Genomic DNA, 24,386 nt, shown 5'->3' on the forward strand with positions numbered 1-24,386 from the left:
CCATGTTGAGGTGGCGTCCCACATCCCACAACTAGAAGGACCTGCAACTAAGATATACAACTGTGTACAGTGGGGGGTTTGGGGAGATAAAGCAGGGGGGAAAAAAGAAAAAAAGATTGGCAACAGTTGTTAGCCCAGGTGCCAATCTTTAAAAAAAAAAAAAAAATTCGTTTCCTAGAAATGAGACAACCACCTTTGAAAGAGCTTTATTTGATAAAACAATTTTTATCTTGGGGAAAATAGTATGCATTTCATGAAGAAGGAGAAAGTTAAGAGCTCTTACTCATTATATAGTGAAGTGCAAAGAGCTTATAGGTAATTGTCCTTCTAAATATGTAATTGTTTTCTACTGAGGAAATACTAAAAGGACATCTTGTTAGTAAAAGAAAACAGGTAGTCAGTATGAATTAATATTGACAACACATAATCTTTGCAATTAGATAATTTGCATTTATTGAGCATCTACTTTGTGGCTTGTACTATGTTAGATACTTTAAATACATTATTAATTATCTTTTTAACAGCCCTGTTAGGTGAAATCCCCATTTACAGATATGGAAACCAAACCTTGGAGAGATTAAAAAGCTGCAATCATAATACATTTCATTATGTATATTGGCAAAAATGACTTACATAAAGAAAACGTGATTTTTTTAAAAGATTACAAGAAATCTTGGTTTCTATTCAAAATAACGTAACCCAATCGTTTGGTAAGATAATGAAAACAACCTTAAATCATTTGATAACCTTCCTTAAAACTTCATAGACTTAGGGGCCGGCCCAATGGCACAGTGGTTAAGTTCACACGTTCCACTTCTCAGCGGCCCGGGGTTCGCCGCTTCGGATCCCGGGTGCGGACATGGCACCGCTTGGCAAATGCCATGCTGTGGTAGGCGTCCTACGTATGAAGTAGAGGAAGATGGGCATGGATGTTAGCTCAGAGCCAGTCTTCCTCAGCAAAAAGAGGAGGATAGGCAGCAGTTAGCTCAGGGCTAATCTTCCTCAAAAGAGAAAATATCTATTTTACTTCCTGTTGTATTTTATTCAAAACACATTAGTTAGTATGTTTCTGGTAACGTGAAAGATTCAGTTGAGTAGGTATTGACAGAGTGAAAAACTGATCTACTTGAAACTGAATTGTATTCTTAATTTTGATTGAGTCCAAAAGTGATCTCTTGGCTTTTTGAGAGCAGCGTTACAACTCATTCAATGTTTTTTAGACAGTCTTTAAGTTACTTTTAAATGTGCTTTCACTCAAATTTTCTCTACCATTTTTTTTCAAAATTATTTGTTAATCAATAAATACTCAGTATGACTTGTTTTTAGGTATCTCTAACCATCACATAAATTATCAGGAAACTGATGAGAGTAATTTGATTTTGGAGGACTTTTCCCACTTGATAGTAAGGGAACAGTGTATTCTTCTCTCCCAAATATTATTTTATTATTTGTCATCAGTTTACAAAAAAAATAGAGATTTACCATAGAAGAAAGGATTTTTTGAAGGCACTTTAAGCAAATATTATTCAGTCAAATTTCTCTTATTTTCTTCTGTATTCTTCCCATTCCAAATGGGTATCATAGTCAATGGTCAGTTTATTTCACATAGCCCTTTCTTTTTTAAAAAATAATCTGGTGTATAGTAAGGAAAAATACTAATCTTTGAATCTCTTTATATATATACACATTGAAAAAAGTCTGGAAGAAAGTATCCAAATTGTAAACTATGAGATTTCGGGGGACGTATTTTCTTTTGGATCTCTATTTGTCAGTTATTTTCCCATAATAAAAATACTACTTTTATATAATAAAGAAAAAGTTTTTCAGAATATATGTGTTAGAGAAAGAGAGTAAATTTATTTTGCTTAGTTACTTAAAATATCCTCCCAATAGGGGCCGGCCCCATGGCCGAGTGGTTAAGTTTGCACACTCTGCTTCAGTGGCCCGGGGGTTTCGCCAGTTCAGATCCAGGGCACAGTGCTAGCACCGCTCATCAGGCCATGCTGAGGCGGTGTCCCACATGCCACAACTAGAAGGACCCACAACTAAGATATACAACTGTGTACTGGGGGGCTTTGGGGAGAAGAAGGAAAAATAAGAAATAAATAAGAACAAATCCCTAAAAAAAAGTGTGTGTATATATCCTCCCAATAATTAGTAAGCAATAAGAACAAGCCTCAAAATTAATACTAAAGTTCTCCCTAATTTTATCTCCTATCTATGAGTAAAGTTCACTGGAATTAAAAAGAAATTATTTTAGGAAATTATTTAGAATTTAAAAATTATTTACAACTTTTTGCAAGTTAGAAGTCATAAAATAAGGACACTGCTGTCAAGTCCACAATTTGAAATTTGAAACTGTCAACCATTTTAACTTTCATGTAGATTTAATTTATTGAATACCTGTAGTGTGGTCTGTAAATTAGATATTTCTCACTGCCTAATAGAGGCCAGTTAATAATTTCTGAGTATCCCAAGTGAAGCATGTTTTTCTTCAAACTGAAATGTATTGCATTGCCACTGGACTGCAGTCCTATAACTGAATCCCTTGAGCAAAATGTGTTTCAGAATTCAGAGTTTTTTGGAAAATACAATGTACTATAAAACGGCTTCAGTAGGTTCTGGAGCAGCACCCCTATAGTAAAACACTGCAGCAAAACTTTTGAATATTTACTCTAAGTGGGAAAAATAAAGACTATTAATACCTCATGTAAGGTCAGACTTTGCTTCCCAAGCCAAGGAAATCTTTTGGTTTTCAGAAACTTGAGGCTTTTGGAGTTGTGAATAAAGATTGTAGAAATGTGTTGTAAATTGTTAGTAGAATGACCTATTTTCGATCTCTATTGTAAACGATTTTTTTCCTCCTTTTTTAATTTTTCAGGTCAGCCCTTCATAAACCCAGATGGGAGTCCAGTTGTGTATAATCCTCCTATGACTCAACAACCAGTTAGAACCCAAGTGCCTGGACCTCCTCAGCCACCTCTGCCACCCCCACCACCTCAACAACAAGCAGCTAATCACATTTTCTCACAGGTGCACATATCCACGATTACATAATCCTAAGTTCACCTGCCTTTGCATATTTGGGACTAAATTCACTAATTATAATTGAGATAGCCTGAGTAAGTATCTCTTAGAACTTTAAATATTCTCCACCAGCGGTGTCCCACTCACTCCTCATAGGAAGAGAAGTTAACTTCAGGGGCTTTTCAGCCAATAAATACAGAATATATATTGGAAAGAAGGGAATTTTATATCTCATGGGCCTGTGTGGTGAGTATTTTATCCCCATTTCATAATAGCAAGAAGTGGATGATAGGAATAAAAGAAAACACTAAGATTGTTCATTATCCCAATAAGCAGTGAGTTGGTTTAAGAGTCAACAGATAAGCAGTCAGAAGAAACTGAGTTGAGTTGCTCAAGTTCTGCAAGGTGCTCTCCATTCCACCTGCCCTAGAATGATAGAGGCAAAAACATTCTGAGTTAGAATTACCAAAAGCACAGTTATTAATATTTTGAATTTGGATATAAACACTTAGAGTTTACACATACATTTTCACATTCAGGCTTTTCCCTATAGATGTGTTATTCATCCTTGCAGAACTTGATTTATACCAGTGTAAACTCTTATACTTTCATTCCGTCTGTTAAAAATTGTGTAACATATTAAAGACAGTTTGTACAGTTATACCTCTTTTTCCCTGTAAGACTATCTAAATATTCCTCTAGTGAGGACATGGGAATTTATATCATTTGTATTGCAGGGGTGAAGAATGTATGAGCAGTTTGATCAAGTTCTCAAATATTTTGAAAGTCATGAAAATAATTGTTCCTCTCGCAGTTAAGACTTCTGATACTGGGCAACGCAGTTTATCTAAAGTAGAAAGACCTCTATGGTTTTGATGCACTTCTAAGACCACCAAATGAATTCATATAGGTAGAGTGAATTGCCTAAAACTATTTCCAAAGACTCCCATATCCACTTCCCAACCCCATTTTATTTCATACATCCAGGTAACATCTTAGGCTACAAGAAGTGCCCTCCCTGGCCTTCTCTGCCTTGGCTTCATTCAGCCTTGTCCTGGAGTTTCCCTTTCCTTTTGCTGTCATGCAGTTGTCTTTGCAGTGCTGTGTATTTCACCAGGAACTTTAAAAGGACTGATTTTCATTGCATTTCATTCAGTGGAAATAATGTTAGTCTGGCAGCTTCAAAAAGTTCTAAGGGTTTGTCTTTGGTTGTATATCTCAGATTATTATCTCTTAGAAATAACTTTATCTGATTTAGTTATAAAAGACAATCCTAAGTGAAGGTGTAGACAGCTTAGTTTAGAAATAGATGCCGTAATGGGCTGTAATTTGAAACCTTGGGGTATGCATCAAACTCCATGGCTGATTTTCCTGGCATTGCTTCAGGTGTTTCTGATAATTCATCCTCAGATACAAAAACAGAGAACTGATGAACAAATGATACTCAATAGCTATCTTTTGCACACTAAGGTAATCCATCCATGAAATCTCAAATAACCAAACAAAATAATGCCATGGCTTCCAAAGCCTTAGGACAGGCTACGTTTCTTGAAACCAGTCACTTTAAGTGGATGTTGTTTTGCAGCCAGTTGCAATTTAAGTAGGAAAAGGGAGTTGCTAAGGTTTTTTTCTTTCTAAGTGGTGTCAGAATTCCACTTTGATCGGCCAGTCTTCTAGCCCACATTTTTCTCATTACTACTTGACACTCTGGCAGGCATTCATTTATGCCATTGGTGCTCATAGAACTCTTCTGTCTTTTATCTCCTAGCAGACTAAAGGTTTTGTTTCATCTGACACTTACATAGTAGGTCAAATTGTCTGGAAAAAAGTTATGTCTTAATGGTTGTCTGACTTAATAACACATCGAATAGCCTCCCCTTGGAAGTTCTAAAGCTATCGCGCCTCATTTAGTATAATGCATGCTGCCATCCATTAGAAAGCCTACTAATTTCTAGTCAAGAGGTTAGTGAGGAACCAGTGGCTACTCTATAGGTCTTTCAGCTTTTACTTTTTTTAGTACTTTTACTTTAATTCTAGATTTTTTGGGATTCTAAGCTAATCTAAGCCTTTGATTTTTTAGAAACTCTTGTGTTGATTTTGTGATAAAGGTGCAACTCATTATACATCTTAGTTCTCACAAGAATTTCTCCTTATTTAGATTACTCCCTGGGCAATCTTACTCATTTAGGTAATTTTACATTTTTAAAGTCTTCTCTTTGGAAATAGTGTCCAGCAGGAGATTCGTGTGTATACATTTTAACCAAAAGTAAAGGATTTTCATTAGATAAAATTACCTGGGTTTCTCCACTGCTTACTTACACAGCTGTCTACAGATCACTTAACTTACCTGCCTGATTTCCACCTATAAAGGGGATTAAGATAGTCTTTAAGCCAATATGTACATTACCCCTCTGTAATAAACTACAGAAATGTAAAATTGAGAGAATAAATCAGATGTCATTGTTAGCCTCTTGATGGCCAGCTCTATTCCCCAAGATTTAGAAATGATTACAACATTTTTCATTTTTTAAAACATCTTTTTTGAATGCCCTCAGGAAACAAAACTTTTTTTTTCCTGAAATGCAGAAGTATTTCATTAGTGGAAAAATTTCAAGTAACCAGTTTCTCGGCTCCTAACATGTGGTCTCAATAGAAATTTTTAGTTATAAGAAAAATGTGTTTATCTTCCTTATATAAAAGAGATCTGTGTGTGTGTGTGTGTGCCTCTGTCTGTATGTATGTGTGTGTTGTTCTTTAGGCTATTATTCTTAATGGTACCCACAGTACATTTTTCTTAAAGAATTGCTAAAATTTAGACACTTTGGTTCCAAAAGAGTATCTAATCATGCTTTATCGAATTGAGAGGTTAATTGGCATTCTTTAAGTTATTACTGTCTGATAATAAGAATGAGTGAAGTTTTTCTTTTATTCTTTAGTGTTATCTTATTAAGGAGAGCAGCCCCTTTATCAAATCAGGAAGTAAGGAGACGTGGTTTTGCTTTTACTGACTTAACCCAGGGGTCTTGGTTAGATAATAGGATTTGAAATGTCTAAAGTACCTGTTTCAGAGACTCTGAGAAATATTTTTATGAAAAACTTATCTTTCTAATTATGTATTAAATTTAAGTATAGGTATGTTCTCAAGAATTTTACCATGTAGAGTTTCTTCATTTAGCAATGTTTTTATTGTTTCCTATATTGTTCTACTTAAGGTGACTTTATAAATGTATTTAAACTATTGCCAAAAAAAAGTGTTCCATTTTATGCAATTCTTCTGACATTAACGTTGTTTGCCAACCTGTTATTTCTTAGCCTGTTCGTCCTCTGCAGTCCTCTTCACAGCCTGTTCAGTACTCTACAGTCCCTTACCCATCCCCGCTCCTGCCAGTCTCACCCACCCAGCAATACTCCGTGGTACTATATCTCTATTCACCTCCTGCGTTGTTTCTGTGGATGGATGTGTGCTGAATGCTCGTGAATGTGATTATGTGATTTGATCTTTTGTGATTTTTTTTTTAAGTCAGGGATGCATATATACTGAAAAAGTATTTCTAGCTTGTATTAGAAATAAATTAATTTTTTCTCTTCCATAAAATAACTGTTAAATTGGCTTACTACAGTTATTTTATAAACCCTAATCTTTTCCTGAAGATTTATATTTTTATAATAAAATATATTTTATAATGAAGTAGTTTTCAGGTCGGCTATTCTAGGCCTAAGATATTTTAGCTACTTTTCTCATTGAGGTCAGTGCAGGTCTGTGCAGTCCTGGGGTGGCAGCTCAGCTGTCATCTGGGTTTAAGCTTTCTATTCTTTCTGCAGTCCCATGGGTGCAGTAGACTTAGTACCAGTTATTAGGGTGAATAGGAGATTACAACTGCGTCAGACATGCTTCTAAATACATTTCCAAAGAAGAATATTCCTAGATATTTGATCCATGACTATAAAGTAATGGTACCCTCTTTAATTCAAAGGATGCCCCAAGTTTATACTTCTCTATAAAAGCTCAGGGCCTCCACTGCCATGTGTTCTCTGTGTGACCATCTATAGTTACTAAGCATATGAGACAATAATGTAAAGTACCTCCTGCACAGTGCCTAACATGAAAGAGGTATTGAATAAATGTTATTTCCTTCCCTTAAAATGAGTCTCCCGGGCCAGCCCCAGTGACCTAGTGGTTAAGTTTGTCGCGCTCTTCTTTGGTGGCCTGGGTTTGGTTCTTAGGCATGGACTGTATACCACTAGTCTGTCAGTGGCCATGCTGTGATGGCAGCTCACATACAAAAAGAGGAAGATTGGCAACAGATGTTAGCTCAGGGTGAGTCTTCCTCAGCAAAAAAAAAAAAAAAAAAAAGAGTCTGCCTAAGAGCCGATATACTTTTTTCAGTGATGCTGATATTTTTCAGACTATATGGCTATCATATTTTTGAAACTGCTTTCAAATTAAATTATAAGCTATATCTTAAAATCACTTGACACTTTAGAAACGTTTTGTTTTATTGGGGCTGTTTTTGCTTTGAGCTGAGGGTAACCTTATTTATCAGCCTTGGCTCTGAGTGATTTTCAAAAATCACTTCCAGTCTGAAAAAATGAAATTTTGCTAACATTAAGAAGGTTGACAACATTAAAAAGAATAGCATAAAAGCCTCAAAAATGTTTAGAGAAATCGCAGATTGTTGGAATAAGAAAATGACTTTGCCAAGATGACTCTGATGGTGGTGATAGTTATGGTATCTCTTTTTAAAATATTTGATCATGTTACTTTGTAATTACAGCTAGTAGGTATATTTAGGTATATTTTTCCCTTTTGAATCTACTCATTGAATTAAGTGAATAGTGCTGGAGTATGTCAGAGCAACCATTTCAGAAAAATAAAGCCATATATTTTCAATCATTAAATCACGTTTTCCTTTTTCAATCCCTTATCTTCTCCATTGCCTTAATTTACTTTGCAAAAACCAGGAGACTATAGAAATTATAGACATGTCAACTTTGATCTGACAGCTTAATTGCCACAATTTTTTAAGTAAACTTTTTTTCAAATTTTTCCCTTTAACAAAATTGGTATATATCGTTGTCAGTCTGTAGCTCCTTGGGAGCAGAGAAATGCCATTTTAACCCCATTATTGTCATTTCAGTTAATATTGTCTAGACTTGTCAGAACTGGCCCTTACACTGTTGAATTAGAGAAGCATTTGTCAGATGGCATATAAATCATAACCCTATCTTGGCTGGGCACCGTTGGCCTGCTCACCAAGCAGCGAAAGCAGTAAGAAACTGCCATCTGGATTACATTTGTCTAACATCTGACTTAAGGAACAGACTGAGAAACACTAGGGAAGAATAGAATTTATGGCCAAATTATTCTTGAGAGATTAGAAGACCAGGGTGCATGGATTTTATATATTTTATTTAATTCCTGCTAGTATATTTGATTGATGTGATAGGAATTACAAAGATGCATGGAACCTGAATCTTGCCCTCTGAGAAGAGGAGCAATGATTTAAAGCGAAAAGTGATTAGTACTGTGCCTTGCTACTTACTGGTCTTTGAAGACCTTTCAGAAAATGTTAATTGTGTAATATAAAAGTGTTCAGTTTCCCTTCCACGTCCTAATGTGCCTTTAATCTTCATTTAAATAAGTGTCTTTTCATTTTTTATTGTGGAATGTTGTTATACTCAACTCTTTTCTGCATGCTATACATTTCCATTAGATATATTTCGTAAGTAATTTGTAATGAGGACATTGTAATAGTCCTACCTTCATGTCTTAGAGTTCTAATTTTCTTGAAGCTGTTCTTTTATTAGAATGTGTCTGTTGTAGATGTATGATTTCCGTAATATATACCTACTGCAACTCATCTTAAAATGTATGAAATATTTTTTTTTCATAAGTCTGGTCTCCATATGGAAAACTTACTGATTTCTGACTTTTCCCTTTTTTAACAGGACAACCTTGGGTCTCAGTTTAGCCACATGAGTCTTGCCCGCCAGCCATCTGCAGATGGTTCTGACCCTCATGCCACCATGTTCCAGTCCACTGTTGTTCTTCAGTCTCCACAGCAGTCTGGTTATATCGTGACGGCAGCCCCTCCACCACCACCACCGCCTCCTCCTCCTCCTCCTCCCCTACCTCCTGGGCAGCCAGTCCCTACTGCTGGCTATTCTGCCTCTGGTCATCCTGTCAGCCAGCCTGTGCTCCAGCAGCAGGGATATATTCAGCAGCCCTCACCACAGGTACATTGGTTTGTCATCTTTTCTCTCCCATGGAGTCCTCTCATTTAAGATCAGCTTTAACGTTAGACCGTGTATTTTTAATTTCACATGGAGAGAATTTGTAAAAATGTGTAAACAAGCTTGTTGTCATCTTCCCTTCTCTGTAGATTTTGTAGTGCATGCTAGACAACCACATGACAGGTAGACACTTCAATAGGATGGTTAAACCGTGTGACCTTTGACTTTCCTTCTGACTGTGAGAGGTTTGTTTTGTTTTATTGAGCTTAAGAGAAACCAATAAGGTAAATGCATTATAAAAATAAAATGATGCATTTCAAGAAGGAGATCAGTTTGGGAAGAATTAACATTTTAACTCTATTGAATCTTCCAATGCAAGAACATGTTCTCTCTCCACTTACTTAGATCTTCCTTAATTTTTCTTAACAGTATTTTGTAATTTTCATTATAGAAGTATACATATATTTTATTAAATATATAGTACTTAATGTTTTTAAATAATATTCTAAAAGAGATTATTTTTAAATTTAATTTTCTGTTAATTGCTAGTGTAGAAGTTGATTTTAGTATATTAATCTTGTATCCTATGGACTTTCTGAATTCAATTATTCTAGTACTTTTTTGTAGACTGCTTAGGATTTTCTACATAGGTTATTTCTACATACATTATCCTTTTCAGTCTACATGCCTTTTCTTTTTCTTGCCTTGTTGCATTAGCTAGGAGCTCCAATGTTGAGTATATTTACAGCCCAACAGGTGGAAGTAAAATCCCTAGAATCGGTGTATTAGCTTAAAAATAAGTTTTGAAAGTACATATTCTTCCTTGTTTCCGATCTTAGGGGAAAGCATTCAGTCTTTCACCATCAGTGGTGATAATATCTGTGGGGGGTTTTTTTGTTTTTTTTTTTTTAAGATTTTATTTTTTTTGTTTTTCTCCCCAGAGTCCCCCAGTACATAGTTGTGTATTCTTTGTTGTGGGTCCTTCTAGTTGTGGCATGTGGGACGCTGCCTCAGCGTGGCCTAATGAGCAGTGCCATGTCCGTGCCCAGGATTCAAACCAACGAAACACTGGGCCGCCTGCAGCAGAACGCGCGAACTTAACCACTCAGCCAGGGGGCCAGCCCCTCTGTGGGGTTTTTGTACATGCCCTCTATCAGGTTGAGGAAATCCTCTTGTTTCTGGTTTGCTGAGAGTCTTTACCGTGAATGGGTATTAAATCTTGTGAAATGGTTTTCTGCATCTATTGAAGTGATCATGTGATTTTTTTTTACCCCTTTACTCTATTAATAGCGAATTATGTTGACTGACTTTTGAATGTTAAATTAACCTCTCATTTCTGGAACATACCCCACCTGTTCATGATACCTTTTTTATATATTGCTGGATTCAATTTGTTAATATTTTCTTAAGGATTTTTGCGAGTATGTTCATGAAGGATATTGGTCTGTAGTTGGCATGTGATGTCCTTTTCAGGTTATAGTGTCAGGGTGATACCTAAAAATGAGTTAGATATTGTTCCTTCCTTTATTTTCTAAAAGAATTTGTGTAGGAGTGATACTATTTCTTCTTAAATGTTTGCTAGAATTCACTAATAAATCCATCTGGATGAGGAGTTTTTTGGTGGGGAAGATTTTAAATTACATATTAAATTTCTCAGTAGGTACAGAAGTATTCCAATTTCCTGTTTCTTTTTGGATCTGATTAGGTAGTTTGTATCAATTTCATTCATGTTGTCGAATTTATTGGCATATATACCCTTATTAAACTTTTAATATCTTTAGGATCTATAGTGGTATCACCTCTGTAATTCCTGATATTGGTAATTTCAGTCTTCTCCCTTTTCCTTTATTAGTTTAACTAGAGATTTATCAATTCTGTTGATGTTCTTCAAAAACCAACTCAGAATTTCATTGATTTTATTATTCATTTTCTATTTGAACTATTTCTGCTTTCGCTGTTATTATTCTTCCTACCCATTTTAGGTTTAATTTGCTTCTTTGTTTCTAGCTTCTTAGGTAGAAGCATAGATCAGTGATTTTAGATTGTCCTTCTTTTCGAAAATAAGCACCATCTTAGCTGCATTCCACAAATTTGGATATGTTGTGTTTTGTTATCATTTAGTGCAAAATATTTTCTCTCTTTTTTGTGTGTCACTTTTTTGACCCATGACTTATTTAGAAGTGTGTTGTTTAATTTCCACATATTTGGGGGCTTTCTAGATCTCTTATTGTTACTGATTTCTATTTTATTTATTTTTTTTTTTATTAATGTTATGATGGATTACCAGCTTGTGAAATTTCAGTTGTACATTTTTGTTAGTCATGTTGTGGGTACACCACTTCCCCCTCCGTACCCTCCCCCCACCCCCCCTTTTCCCTGGTAACCACCGATCAGATCTCCTTCTCAATATACTAATTTCCACCTATGAGTGGAGTCATATAGAGTTCGTCTTTCTCTGACTGACTTATTTCGCTTAACATAATGCCCTCGAGGTCCATCCACATTGTTGTGAATGGGCCAATTTCGTCTTTTTTTATGGCTGAGTAGTATTCCATTGTGTATATATACCACATCTTCTTTATCCAATCATCAGTTTCTGGGCATGTAGGCTGGTTCCACGTCTTGGCTATTGTAAATAATGCTGCGATGAACATAGGGGTGCAACGGACTCTTGAGATACTGATTTCTATTTTAATTCCATGACCTCAAGGATCCTGTTTAAGATTTCAGTGTTTTGTAATCTGTTGAGTCTTATTTTTTGTCCCAGCATCTAGTCTCTTGGGGGATGATTCATGTGTACTTGAAAAAAATTTGTATTCTATCATTTTAGTGTTTCGTGGGTTTTTTGTTTTTTCATTTTTTTTAATTGAGATAAAGTTTACATAACGTAAAATTAACCACTTTTAAGTGAAAAATGCAATGACATTCAGTACATTCACAATGTTTTGCAGCCATCACCTCTCTCTAGTTCCAAAACATTTTCATCACCCCAAAAGAAAACTCTGTACCCATTAAGCAATTGCTTCCCGTTCCCCTCACCCTTCCAGCCTCTGCAACCACTAATCTGCATTCTGTCTCTATGGATTTACCTATTCTGGGTACTTCGTGTTAATGGATTCATGCAATATGTTACCTTCTGTGTCTGGCTTCTTTAATATAATGTATCAGAGTTAATCCACATTGTAGCCTGTATCACTACTTCATTTCTCATATTGTCTGAATGATATGCCGTTGCATGTACATACCACAATTTGTTCATCTTTTCAACTCTTGCTGGATTTGCAATCAAATCCATCTTTTTCCACCTTTTGCCTATTGTGAATAGTGCTCTTATGAACAGGTAGGTACATATATTTGTTTGAGTATCTGTTTTCATTCCTTTGGGTATATACCTAGGAGTAAAATTGCTGGATCTTATGGTAATTCTGTTTAACTTTTTGAGGAACTGCCGAACTGTTTCCACAGTGTCTGGACCATTTTATATTCCCACCTACAATATGTAAAGGTTCCAATTTCTCTACATCCTTGCCAGCACTTGTTTTTTACCTTTTATTATTATTATTATTATCATCATCATCATCATTATTACTATAGCCATCCTGTGGGTGTGAAGTTGGTATCTCGTTGTACTTTTGACTTGCATTTTCCTAATGATTAGTGATGTTGATCATCTTTTCCTGTGCTTCTTGGCCATTGTATATCTTCTTTGGAGAGATGTCTGTTTAAATCCTTTGCCTATTTGTAATCAGGCTTTTGTCTTTTTGTTACTGAGTTGTAAGAGTTCCTTATATATTCTGGGTACTAGACCCTTATCAGATGTGTGATTTGCAAGTATATTTACCCATTGTGTAGGTTGTATTTTCATTTTCTTGATGGTGTCTTTAATGCACAAAAGTTTTTTAATTTTGATTAAGTCCACTTTATCCACTTTTTCATTTTGTTGCTCCTGCTTTTGGTGTCATATCTAAGAATCCTTTGCTAAAATCCAAGGTCATGAAGATTTATCCCTATGTTTTCTTCTGTGAGTTTTATGGTTTTATCTCCTATATTTAGGTCGTTTTTCCATTTTGAGTTAAGTTTTGTATATGATATGAGGTAAAGATCCAGCTTCATTCTTTTGCATGTGTATGTCTATTAGTTTCAGCATCATTTGTTGAAGACACTATTCTTTTCCCATTAAATAGTCTTGGTACCTTTGTTGAGTATCAGTTGACCATAGATGTAAGAGTTTATTTCTGCACTCTCAGTTTTAAACTGTTCTATCTTTATGCCAATGCTACACTGTTTTATTACTGTATGTTTGTAGTAAGTTTTAAATCAGGAAATGTGAGTCCTCCAACCCCGTTCTTTTTCAAGATTGTTTCGGCTATTCAAGTCTTTTGCAATTCCATATGAATTTGAGGATCAACTTTTCCATTTCTGCAAAAGAGGCCATTGGAATTTGGATAGGGATTGCATTGAATCTGTAGATTGCTTTGGGTGTTATTGCTATCTGAACAATACTGAATCTTCCCATCTTACATGGGATGGCTTTCCATTTACCTAGATCATCTTTAATTTCTTTCATATTCTATTGTTTTTACATTTAGTATTCTCTAAATGTGAGTTGAGTCAATGTGATTAATAGCGTCTTTCAGATCTTTTACATCCTTATGTAATTTTTGTCTGGTTCTATTAATAGATGATAGTGGATTTGTCTATTTCTACCTTAAATGCTGTCATTTTTTAATAGTATTTGAACCTGTACCTTATATTTATCATGTCTTCCTGATATATTGCTTCATCATTATGAAATGTTTTTCTCTGTCTTATCTTGAAACTTATTTTATCTGACTTTAATATAATGGCTTCGTCATTCTTTTAATTAGCATTTAAATGGTATGTCTTTTTCCATCCTCTTATTTGCAACCTTTGTATTTAAATTGTCTTTTACGTATAGTATGTAGTTGGTTTTTGCTGTTTTATCCAGTCTGATTGGAGTGTCTAGTTCTTTTATTTTTAATATATCTATGGGCATGGTTAGATGTAGATATGTCACATTGCTATTTGTTTTTCATTTGTCCTATCTGTATTTTATTCCTACCTGCTGCTTTTCCTGCCTTTTGTATTATTTGACCTCCTTTAATGTTCCATATTATTTCTTCTATTGCCTTTTTATCTGTAGCTCTTTGAATCTTGTGTTTGTGTGGTTTCTTTAGGGACTATGATATGTATCTTTTGCTTATCACAATCTACTTGGAGTTCATATGAAACTGCAAGTAAAATATACTAGTCATTAGCAGTATAATTCCATTTACCCTCTCTCCATTGTTTGTGCTATTGTCATATATATTGCATGTACATACAATATGTATTTATAAACAAAAAATATTGTTATAATTTTTGCCATAAACAGTGATGTCTTTTTTTTAATTAAGAGGAGAAAAGAATGTATTATTTATACATATACGTACTGAAATTTATAGTTATGGAAATCAGTATATACCTATTGCTTTCTGATACCGCCAAGAAAAATTACGGGATCACATATGTATTGTGTCAAATGTTTCAGAAACAGAAGAATATTACAGTAAATTTAGGAGGTTTTTGGCTTACAAATGAATAGAAATTCTGTGCTTGGCTGGTTTCCAGATGAAATGGGCACTCTTTAAGATCTCCACAGATCTGTGTTCTTTTAGAAGTATCCAGTCAGAGGAGCAGAACCTAAGAGAGCCCATGAACCTAATAAAGTTGACTTACCACATACTTCTACATCACTGGATTAATTGTTTATTTTAGACCCCAAACTAAGTCAGATTAAGAGAAATTTATAACTGATATAAATAGCTCTGGAAGAAAAAATAAATCAAGCTAGTTTTATTGGCATTTTTTCCCAGCTTTATTAAGTTATAATTGACAAATAAAATTTGTATTGGCATTTTAATTTGCATTAGAAATGTGAGAAAAATCAAAGAATGGAACCAGTGCAACTGTCCCTTAGTTTGGGAATGGATAAACTGGCTTATTTACACAATGATTTCTATTCAGCAGTTAAATTGAGTGAGCCAGTGTACATGTTTCAACCAAGATAAGTCTCAAATACAATGTTAATTGCAAAATAAGTTGCATGAAGTTACATATAGTAGAAGTTTTAAAACATTTATAGGAATGATATACACCAACTACAGGATAATGCTTTTTCTGTGGAATATAGAGCAAAGGAATATTGGAGTGAGCCTTTAGCTATTTCAGTAGCGTTTAGTTTTGTAAAAGAGAGGAAGGAAAATCTGAAACAAATATGGCCAAAAAATTAAAATCTACTACATCTGATTGGTGAGCATACAGTATTGATAGGTGTCTTACATGTTTGGACTTTTTTTTTAAATTTTAAGTTCAAGTAAAGCTAAGGAAATCAGTTTTCAGGTGATTAGTGTTGAAAAGAATTATTATTCATTATACTCTTATGTTTCTCACAGAAAAAAATTTCCATTGTGGATAAAATTCGTTTTTTTCCCTCGATACTTATCCTAGATGCCAGCCTGTTACTGTGCTCCAGGCCACTATCACTCCAGTCAACCTCAGTATCGCCCACTCCCTTCTGTCCATTACAATTCCCATCTAAACCAAGCACTGCCACAGCCTGCACAGCAGACAGGTGAGTAGTATTTCTCAGGTCGTGAATTCTTAGCTGTGGGTATTGCTTTTTTTCATCCTGCTTTATTTCAGTCTTCCTATTAAGATGCTGTCACACTCTATCAGGGGTCTCAGATATGTGCATACATGTAGCTGTGCAGACCAGTGAGACTAAGAGAGTGAGCAAATCTTAGCACCCGCCAAGATACACTGCACTGTCAGGTTTATATGCTGAAGGGTTGGGAACCACAATGAGAAGATTGTCCCAGGCGGAGCAGGGTGATGAGCGACTTCCTGGTCCTCACTGCCATTGTGGTTGAAGCCTCCTTTGCGGCCTGGTAATTCATTTGTGGTAACAGCAAAAGAGGCGAGGCAAGTTGAGATGTCTCCCGAATGACTAACAAAAGCAAGGACCAAAAGAACCTTTGATGGAGACCTCTAACCTAGCGAGAGATTTTGATGTCTTAGTCTCACTAGGAATCCCTTTAAAAGGAATGGTGTTCTCACGTATCTTTTTTGTGTTTTTTCAATTTGCTGGTTGTATAGTGACAGATATTTTTAAACTAAATGCAGTCTAATACTAGGCATGTCAAATATATTAAAACCTAAAAGATTATTTTCCTTTTGCCCCTTTCAAATTTTCTTTAAGCATTCAATGAAAACACCTGTGATCTCAGTGTAAAAAGCTGTCTTACCTATTTTACTGAAATTATTTCTCTCTATGCTTCCCACCTAGATGTGTACTTCTGCCCCAGATGTTTGATAAGGTATTTTTTCAGCCTTTCATAACTCTAGGTATTAAAGTAGAATTTTTTTTCCTTTCTTTGGAGCCTTTTGAGCTGCTTGTCACCATTGGAGGCTCTCAGTCTATGTCAGTGTAGCCCACTGAGGCCACATAACCTTCTACCTCCAACTGGGCAGTTTCTTGCTCTTGATATGGTACAGAACTCTGAAGGGTTACTGCAGCTTCAGGAGAAAGACATCTTTCCTGGACAGTCTGATGAGAAGTGTTCTTGTTTCTCCTCACTTGTGCAGTCTTCAGTGATCGTTGTGATTCACCAGCTTCCTTTACCAGATATGATTTTTACTTATCACCCCTGCAGAAGAACTTCCAGGTCCTTAATCTGTTGCTCCTAGGGGTTGTCTTATACTTAGTATGTAGGTTCTTCCCTTTTTTGTATTATTGTGTTATTATTGTGTGTGTGACAGATGTTCTTCCAAAGGATGTTGAGTACAAACATTGGTCATTTTAGCCAACTGAGAATTTGTCCTGTGTCTCAAATATGACTCCCTTTACTTTCAGGTTTTCCTGAAGTTTAATAATACAGTCCACTTTAAATAATGTGATAGTATATGTTCTAATTTTGAAAGGCATCAAAAGTTGTTCTTTAAAATGGAAACATTGGTCATGACACTGCTCATTAGCTTTAAATACATTGTTGTTTTATTCTAACAGAAATTACTTTCTGAGTTTTCCTGGGCCTCAGTGACTGACTTTTCATATTGCTTTTGTCCTGATTTTTTTCTTCCAAAGTTATAATGCAGATTATAGCTAATGTCATGATCATGAAAAAAGAAACTTTCTTTCACTCTCCTCATTCAAATACTTTGTGTGACTAATTAACTTAGTTCATTAGTACACGCTAATAATGAGGCAAGCAAAGATCTTTTGTTCTATATTTGTGTGAGCTTATTAGTTTTGTTCTTTTCTGTGGCTAAATTTTTATTCCTCTCCATTGTCAAACTGCCTACAAAATTAAAACTTTTAATCACAGGTTTGGACCAGTGTGCTTATACAAATGTGTCTCTGCAAAAAATATTCCCACTTAGTGGAAAACAACTGAAAATGCCACCCCTCCTAATTGAGGGCCAAAATATGTGTGTGCCAGATAGCATGTGTTTATCATCAGTGATATTTTAATTGAGGTTTTCTAATGCTAGTTATGGTGAGACGGAAGGAAAGAATAAGTTAGTCAGGTTGTATCTGGATAGTACAGGCACAGAAAAGAGAATATGTCTGAATAGTTTTTGACATTGTGTTTGACTCTTAGGGTCAATCATCATATAGCACTTTATAACTAGAGTTTGTCCTTCAAGTTGTTTTATGTATTATCCTATTAACTTATGGCTTAAGTTACTTGAATCTTATTTAGTCTAAAGGATAAAAGAGAAATAAATCCTCAAAGCATCCTTATCTGAAAGGGAAAGAAATTTTGTTATACTAATAAGTGTAATAGAAAATTTCCCTTTAAAGAGAAGTTCAGTAGTGCCAGTGCCAATTTTGTGTTTGTAATTACATTGAACTTTTTTATAGAATTAGTAGGATTTGAACTATTTTAAAAAGTTAACAGTTTAAAGACTTTTTTTGTAGTTATCTAATGGTTATTTTTTATGTCAAAGCTTACAGGAAAATGTGCATTTACATTTGTGTGTCCCCCAATAGAAAAGTAGAATGCACTGGGAAATGGACAAGGCAGTGTTTTGTTTCTGATTTTTTTTTTTTTGGTGAGGAAGCGCCAGCCTCCCTGTTTTGTATGTGGGATGCCACCACAGTATGCCTGCTGACAAGTGGTGTTGGTCCGCATGCAGGAACTGAACCGGGGCCGCCAAAGTGGAGCACACCAAACCTAACCACTATGCCATTGGGCTGGCCTTGTTTCTGATTTTTTTCACAGATTTATAGCAATTTCCATCTCAGTAATTTATATTTTTGTGTGTAAACGTCATACTTTCTCAGTTTCTTTTTTTCCCTATTTGCCTATATTCCACCATCCCAATCTGATTAAACTTAGAAATGATTTGTCATATCTCTATTTTTTTTCTTGTCAACCATTTAGTTAAGAAGCATTTAGTCAAGAAGCATCCTTTTATTACATAAAAGGATGAAATTAGTTTTTCAAATAATGAAAACATTGATAAATTTGGAACAATGTTTCTTCACTGAGGCACAAATAATTTTTAAATGTTTGCATATGAATTTAAAGACATTTTGAGCTAAATTAACAAACCCACTTGACGTATGAGCAATAGAAATGTAGGATTTCCTGTCATTTCCCCTTTTCGGGGTAGGGAGGAGGTTGGGGAACTATCTCAAGGATAAAATGCTTTGGTCTTCTGTGCGTGTGTGTGTCAGAGGACCACAATAGTTATCAGTCTCCTTGGCAGTAAACCTCCTGTCTGTTATGGGAACTGAACTGAAATGAACACTAACACTACTGCTGGGGAATGAATATACAAATCTTTTGTTATGAATGTGAAACTACCATGGTCATTCAAAACAAGGTTGAGTCACCCCCATCAACAGAAGCAGAAGAAATTCTGGCTACATAAGGCTTTTTGGATAATGTATAAGGTGAAAGAAAACAAAGTAGGAGTCAAATCCTGATAGCCCTTAATCATTTCTAACTGGTATTAGGCATATCACTTAAAGCCACTGGGTTTCAGTTTACTCACTTGCAAAGTAAGGCAGTTTTACTGTGTTGTCTATTGAAGCCTCTGTGTACTCTAAAATTCAATGATTCTGTGTGTCTATCTTATGTGAGTCATTTCTAGTTCAAACAGGTGGAATATTGGAGAACTGGTTTGCAATAGCTTAGGATTTACTGTCAAGAACTGGAGTCATAAGCAATGATTGCAGAAGATCTGGTTACTTGCCGTTGCAATGATAGGCATTTATTATCTTAACCTTTTATCATAAAATTACAGCTTGAATGCTATAAAGTATACTACATATAAGAAGCTGGTATACCATAAAGAAACCTTTCCTGCAGGTAGTAAGTATAGCAAAGATTTTAGGTTTGTGAGGCCCTGGCTGTTTTCTGTGTAGCTGCTTTCATTCTTATGACTCTTTTGAAAAGTTTGCAGCTTTACCATATATGTTTAATATTTTGCAATAATTGGCCTTGTTCCTGAGCTGTTGGATTCGGGGCCGTAGCACTGTCTGAGAGGTTTACATTTCTCACAGTGAACCGGTCTCTTTTTCAGCTGCTTCCTGGCTTCTTTTTACTCAGGTTTCCACTGCCTTTTTTTTTTTTTTTAATGCTATATTAAAGTATTAACATTTGCTTATATTTTCCATTAATTGTAATGCCTTTTAATCATGCATCATACTCAGATATAAGGATTTGAATTTAAATGACAACCTTGGCTTACTGTAATTTACCTTTTAAAAATTTGTGAAAGCTATTGCTTTAATTTCTTTTCCAAAGCAGATTTGGATGGCAGATTTAATTTGGTTTGGAGCTTTTCTTAAAAATTGAAGGTCTTAAAGCATGCCAAAGTCGTTAGCAGAAGTCAAATACATCTCTTTCCCTATTGCTGCATAACTTTTTAGAAATATCATGCATTAAAGCATGCCATCAAATGGACCTAAGACACCTTAAAAGCATTTGAAGCTACCGAGGCTCTGACCAGGCATATAATTCCATTTTTTTTTTTTTTTCGAACTGATGCTGTATGCATGTGGGAAGCAAAATGACTCTGGAAAGCTAAGTATCACGGTCCAGCCCAGTGGTGTAGTGGATAAGTTCGAGTGCTCCTCTTTGGGGCCCGGGGTTCGCCAGTTTGGATCCTGGGCACAGACCCAGCACTACTGTCAGGCCACGCTGTGGCAGCATCCCACATAAAGTAAAAGAAGAATGGCACACATGGCACAGATGTTAGCTCCTCAGCGATCTTCCTCAAGCAAAAAGAGGAAGATGGGCAACAGATATTAGCTCAGGGCCAATCTTCCTTACAACAACAACAACAACAAAAGACAAATATCATTTTAGTTTTTTAGCCAGTTAATAAATTCAAAGAATATCAGTGCATTATATCTTCAGTCTTAGCTTTCCAAATACCTCAGAACCATGTGGTTCCAAACTGATTAAGTTTTATTACCAGCAGACTGTGGTAGAGTGCTGATAAACCACACCATACAAGGAACATTTTAGGATAAACAGTCTCAGATGCTCAGATGTGGCAGCATTACAGGAAACAAATTTAAAAATAACTAGGGTATAAAAAGGCAAGCAAGGACGAAATGGCCCTATTGGATAAGCAAGGGAGGGCTGATATTGATAAGGGAGTTGGCTATGTCAAATAGGGACTCCAGGCACAAAGTCAATTTCTTTGCTGGCAACTCTTCACTCAAGTAATAAGAATTTTGTATTTATATTACTAGGTTGTGGCCCTGAGTATCCTTGTTTTTTCATTGATTCTGTCAGCGTTTCTTAGTATTGTATGACCAGTACAGATTCAGATATTGTGTAATACCTACAAATCCACCTATTTCCCTTTTCCCTTCTCCATTAAACTGCCGCCACTGAAATCTGGAGCCAAATGTATCTGGTAAGTACCCATAGATTTCCTTGAGTTGTGTGGACTCGTTCATGGGATCATTTAAATAGCTGTGAGCTATAACCTGTATGTGGCTATTTTTATTAGAATTGTTTTTTGTGTTTGTATTTTTGCTTATTTCAGGCACAAAAGTAGGAGAGGAGAGGGTGATGGAGGAGAAAGAATAGTGAAGGCGTGCTGGCAACTGCGCCTTCTTCCAGATTTGTCTGCGGGGCTGTCCTTAGTCGCAGTCTCCTGCTCACCAAAATAGTGCCACAGAGATAAGACAGACCAGGATTACAAACTTGGGGTTTTGATGATTTGGAAACAGTTCTAAATTGTCCTGTAGCTACCTAGTTACAAATAAATTTAGAGTTGGCAAAATGGCTCATCAAAAAAAAATTTCCCCTCATGGTGCTTCTGCTGTACAAGTTCAGTCTTGAAAAAATTTAGTAATACAGTTAAATGAAATAACCTTAGATTTATGACTATTCTGACTAAGCAGTTCTTCAATTCTTTTTATTATCTTTCTGATTATGTCTAATCTGTATTATTAAGAGTGCTTTTCCTTAACATAAATGCTAGTTCAGGTCACCTATATAAAATAAAACCAGCCTGTTAAAGCCTGTGCAGTACTTTTCTGCTGAGCACTGTATTTCTTTCTTACTCTCTTCTCTGTTGAGGTGAAAGAGAGTTAAAAATAGAATATTCTTTGGAGCCCTCCAGGGAAGTGCCTGAGCCATCAGTTTATATTGTCCTAGTTCTCTCAGCTTGCAAAATTGATTGTGCTTTCCTCTGAAAGTACTGGAAGGAATGGGATAGTATTGCAACACTGCAATCCTTTAACAGAGGAGAATGACAGTGTTAGATAACAACCTATGTTGCCATCTGTATCTTTATTCTGTTGTTTGGTATCACTTATATTGGCGTTGCTTGCTTTACAGAATAGATGCTTTCCCACAGTATTGACACAAATTTTTATAAAAGATAGGTGTTCCTCTAACTTCCAGGTTAAATCCAGATATATCACAGGAAAGATTTTTTTAAATTCCTATATAGTGAAACACGCTTTTTATTGAAAAAAGAATAATTTAGGTGGTATCCAAGTTGGTGATATATTGAGTGTCAGAATACTGGAAATACTCTTCTGGTAGCATTTTTTAAATCTAATTATACTTTTCATTCTCTAGGAATCTACTTCATCCTTCCTAATCTTCATCCTTCTCCCTCTTTTCCAGATGATTGGATTTTTTTATCATACTTGGCAGTCTTCAAACTGTACTTTTGAAACTATCAGAACTATGCCCCTCCCCTTCCTTTTGTCTAAATAATTAGATAATGAACCTGAACCACAGTGCCACTTCTCTAATAAGTGTCACTCTGTAAGAGTTGATGCTCAGCAGCCTGAAATTCCTTTGTTTGACTACAGGTTTACAGGAATTTGTGAGCAACGTGAACAGTTCTTTAAGATGTAGATTTTATTAAGCAAGTGTGCCTAAAGTGAAGCATGCCCGTAATTAGATGATCCTTTATTTTATATTGCTAATTATTTTATTAATGATTTTGTGTTGCATACAATAGTAAGGTTCTTATCTTTAATTGAATTAGTAGAATGATGTAGTGGATTTTTTGGTTTTAGTGCTTTCCAACTGAATATTTCTAGTTTTGTGTGTGAGTATAACTCCAACCAACATAGATCTCATGGTCTTATGTCATTCAAAAAACTCCAGTAATCTTTTTGCTTTTTGCAACTTTTAATATCCTGCTCTTTAGAGAGTATATTCCAAAATTATATCCTTTTTAACCAAAATTATATCCTGTTGATTATTTGTTGTAGTTATTGGTATGAATGGTCAAACATGTCATTGTGACTTCTGGAAAAAAGTTCAGGTACCTGTCCTATGCCAGTAGAATTTCCCTCCTGGGATACCAGTCCTACAGAGTATCAAATGTTAAATGATGCTTTTTTTAGCTGTAACAGCCTTAGCAAGATTCCTCAAGCCCTGACAACTTCCTGCCTATAATGTGGTTCAAACTTAGTGGGTTTTCCTGCCTCAAATATAAAAATGAATGTAAAACTACTCAGTGTATACAACAGAGCCATTGCTTCATAAGAACATCCAGACTTCACCCATAATACAGAATATGCCCCCTTATACATGAGGTGTCCACATTAAAGCTGGCATTGCCCCATTGGGTAAAGTCTGACTTTGTGGCAAAGCAACTCAACTTTGTGGAGAAGAGAATGAAGTTTATGAAAATTCAGCTAGAGAAATCTTCTGTAGATTCATCTGGGAGGTGGCAATGGAGTATACGTTTTCAGCAAAGTCAGACTTTGAGGCAAAATAGCAAAGCTTAAAACCCAAAGAGGAGCATTGGAGATTGTCATGGGAATACTCAGGCTGAGAGGCAGAGACCAGGGGAAATGGAACCTGAAATATGTCAACGTTTGATCCTTTTCTTCCCTTCCCAATTGTTTTATGTACAAGTGAAATCTAATTATAATAAGGCAAGCAAGTGTAACCTTGAAATGCAGAGGTCACAAACCATGCATCTTGGGACTAGTGGGCAAAACAAGTGAAGGAGAGTCCCTCCCAGGGAGAGGACGTTATGAGCTGACAGTGTAAACTCTTTGGCACCTGGTCTGTCTTTAGCCCCCAAGTTCATATATCTACCATCTGGACTAAGTGCTCAACAACTCTGCACTCTGATTCCTGTTTTGGACAACAACGCTTGTACTCACAAATAATCTTCAATTCAAATGAAAAAAGTTTCCTGGTCGATTGACTATTTACAATAGTTCTATTTTCCTATAATTAAATTATCTTGAGACTTAAGTATGTTAAACTCTAGTAAAAGTCTTCATTGACCAAAATTCTCAGAAAATGGAAGGAGGCCAGGTGTGTAGTGTTCTTATTTGAGCAGTATTGCTGTTATACTCCTACTCAACATTTGTCCCTGAGAAAAGTAGAGTTTAAAATCAAGACTGCTGTGTGCAAATCCCAGCTACAGCACTTACCAGCTGGTGACCATGGACAAGGTATGAACCTGTGTGCTTTTGTTTCTTCATCTAAAAATGAGGATAATAAATGTACCTATTCCATGAGATTGTGAGTGCTAAATGAGTTAGCATATGTAAAGTGCTTAGAACAGTGCCTGCAACCTAATAAATGTTAGCTACTAATGGGACCTTG

The 24,386-nt window shown here is 35.7% G+C and overlaps 1 protein-coding gene across 21 annotated transcripts in view; it reads left to right on the forward strand.

Moving 5' to 3' along the window:
* Positions 1-24,386, forward strand: part of R3HDM1 (R3H domain containing 1) — a 114,251-nt gene that overhangs the window by 39,858 nt on the left and 50,007 nt on the right. For 13 of the 21 annotated variants that reach the window (XM_044769001.2, XM_044769010.2, XM_044769012.2 and 10 more), the window contains 4 exons: positions 2,882-3,033; positions 6,340-6,441; positions 8,977-9,264; positions 15,772-15,895. In XM_044769001.2, coding sequence (XP_044624936.1) covers positions 2,882-3,033; positions 6,340-6,441; positions 8,977-9,264; positions 15,772-15,895 — 666 coding nt within the window. The remainder of the gene's footprint in view (positions 1-2,881; positions 3,034-6,339; positions 6,442-8,976; positions 9,265-15,771; positions 15,896-24,386) is intronic. The other 8 variants (XM_044769007.2, XM_070507589.1, XM_070507591.1 and 5 more) reach the window with 1 other exon arrangement.

The sequence above is a fragment of the Equus asinus genome, chromosome 4 (genome assembly GCF_041296235.1).
Source record: "Equus asinus isolate D_3611 breed Donkey chromosome 4, EquAss-T2T_v2, whole genome shotgun sequence".
Lineage (NCBI taxonomy): Eukaryota > Metazoa > Chordata > Mammalia > Perissodactyla > Equidae > Equus > Equus asinus.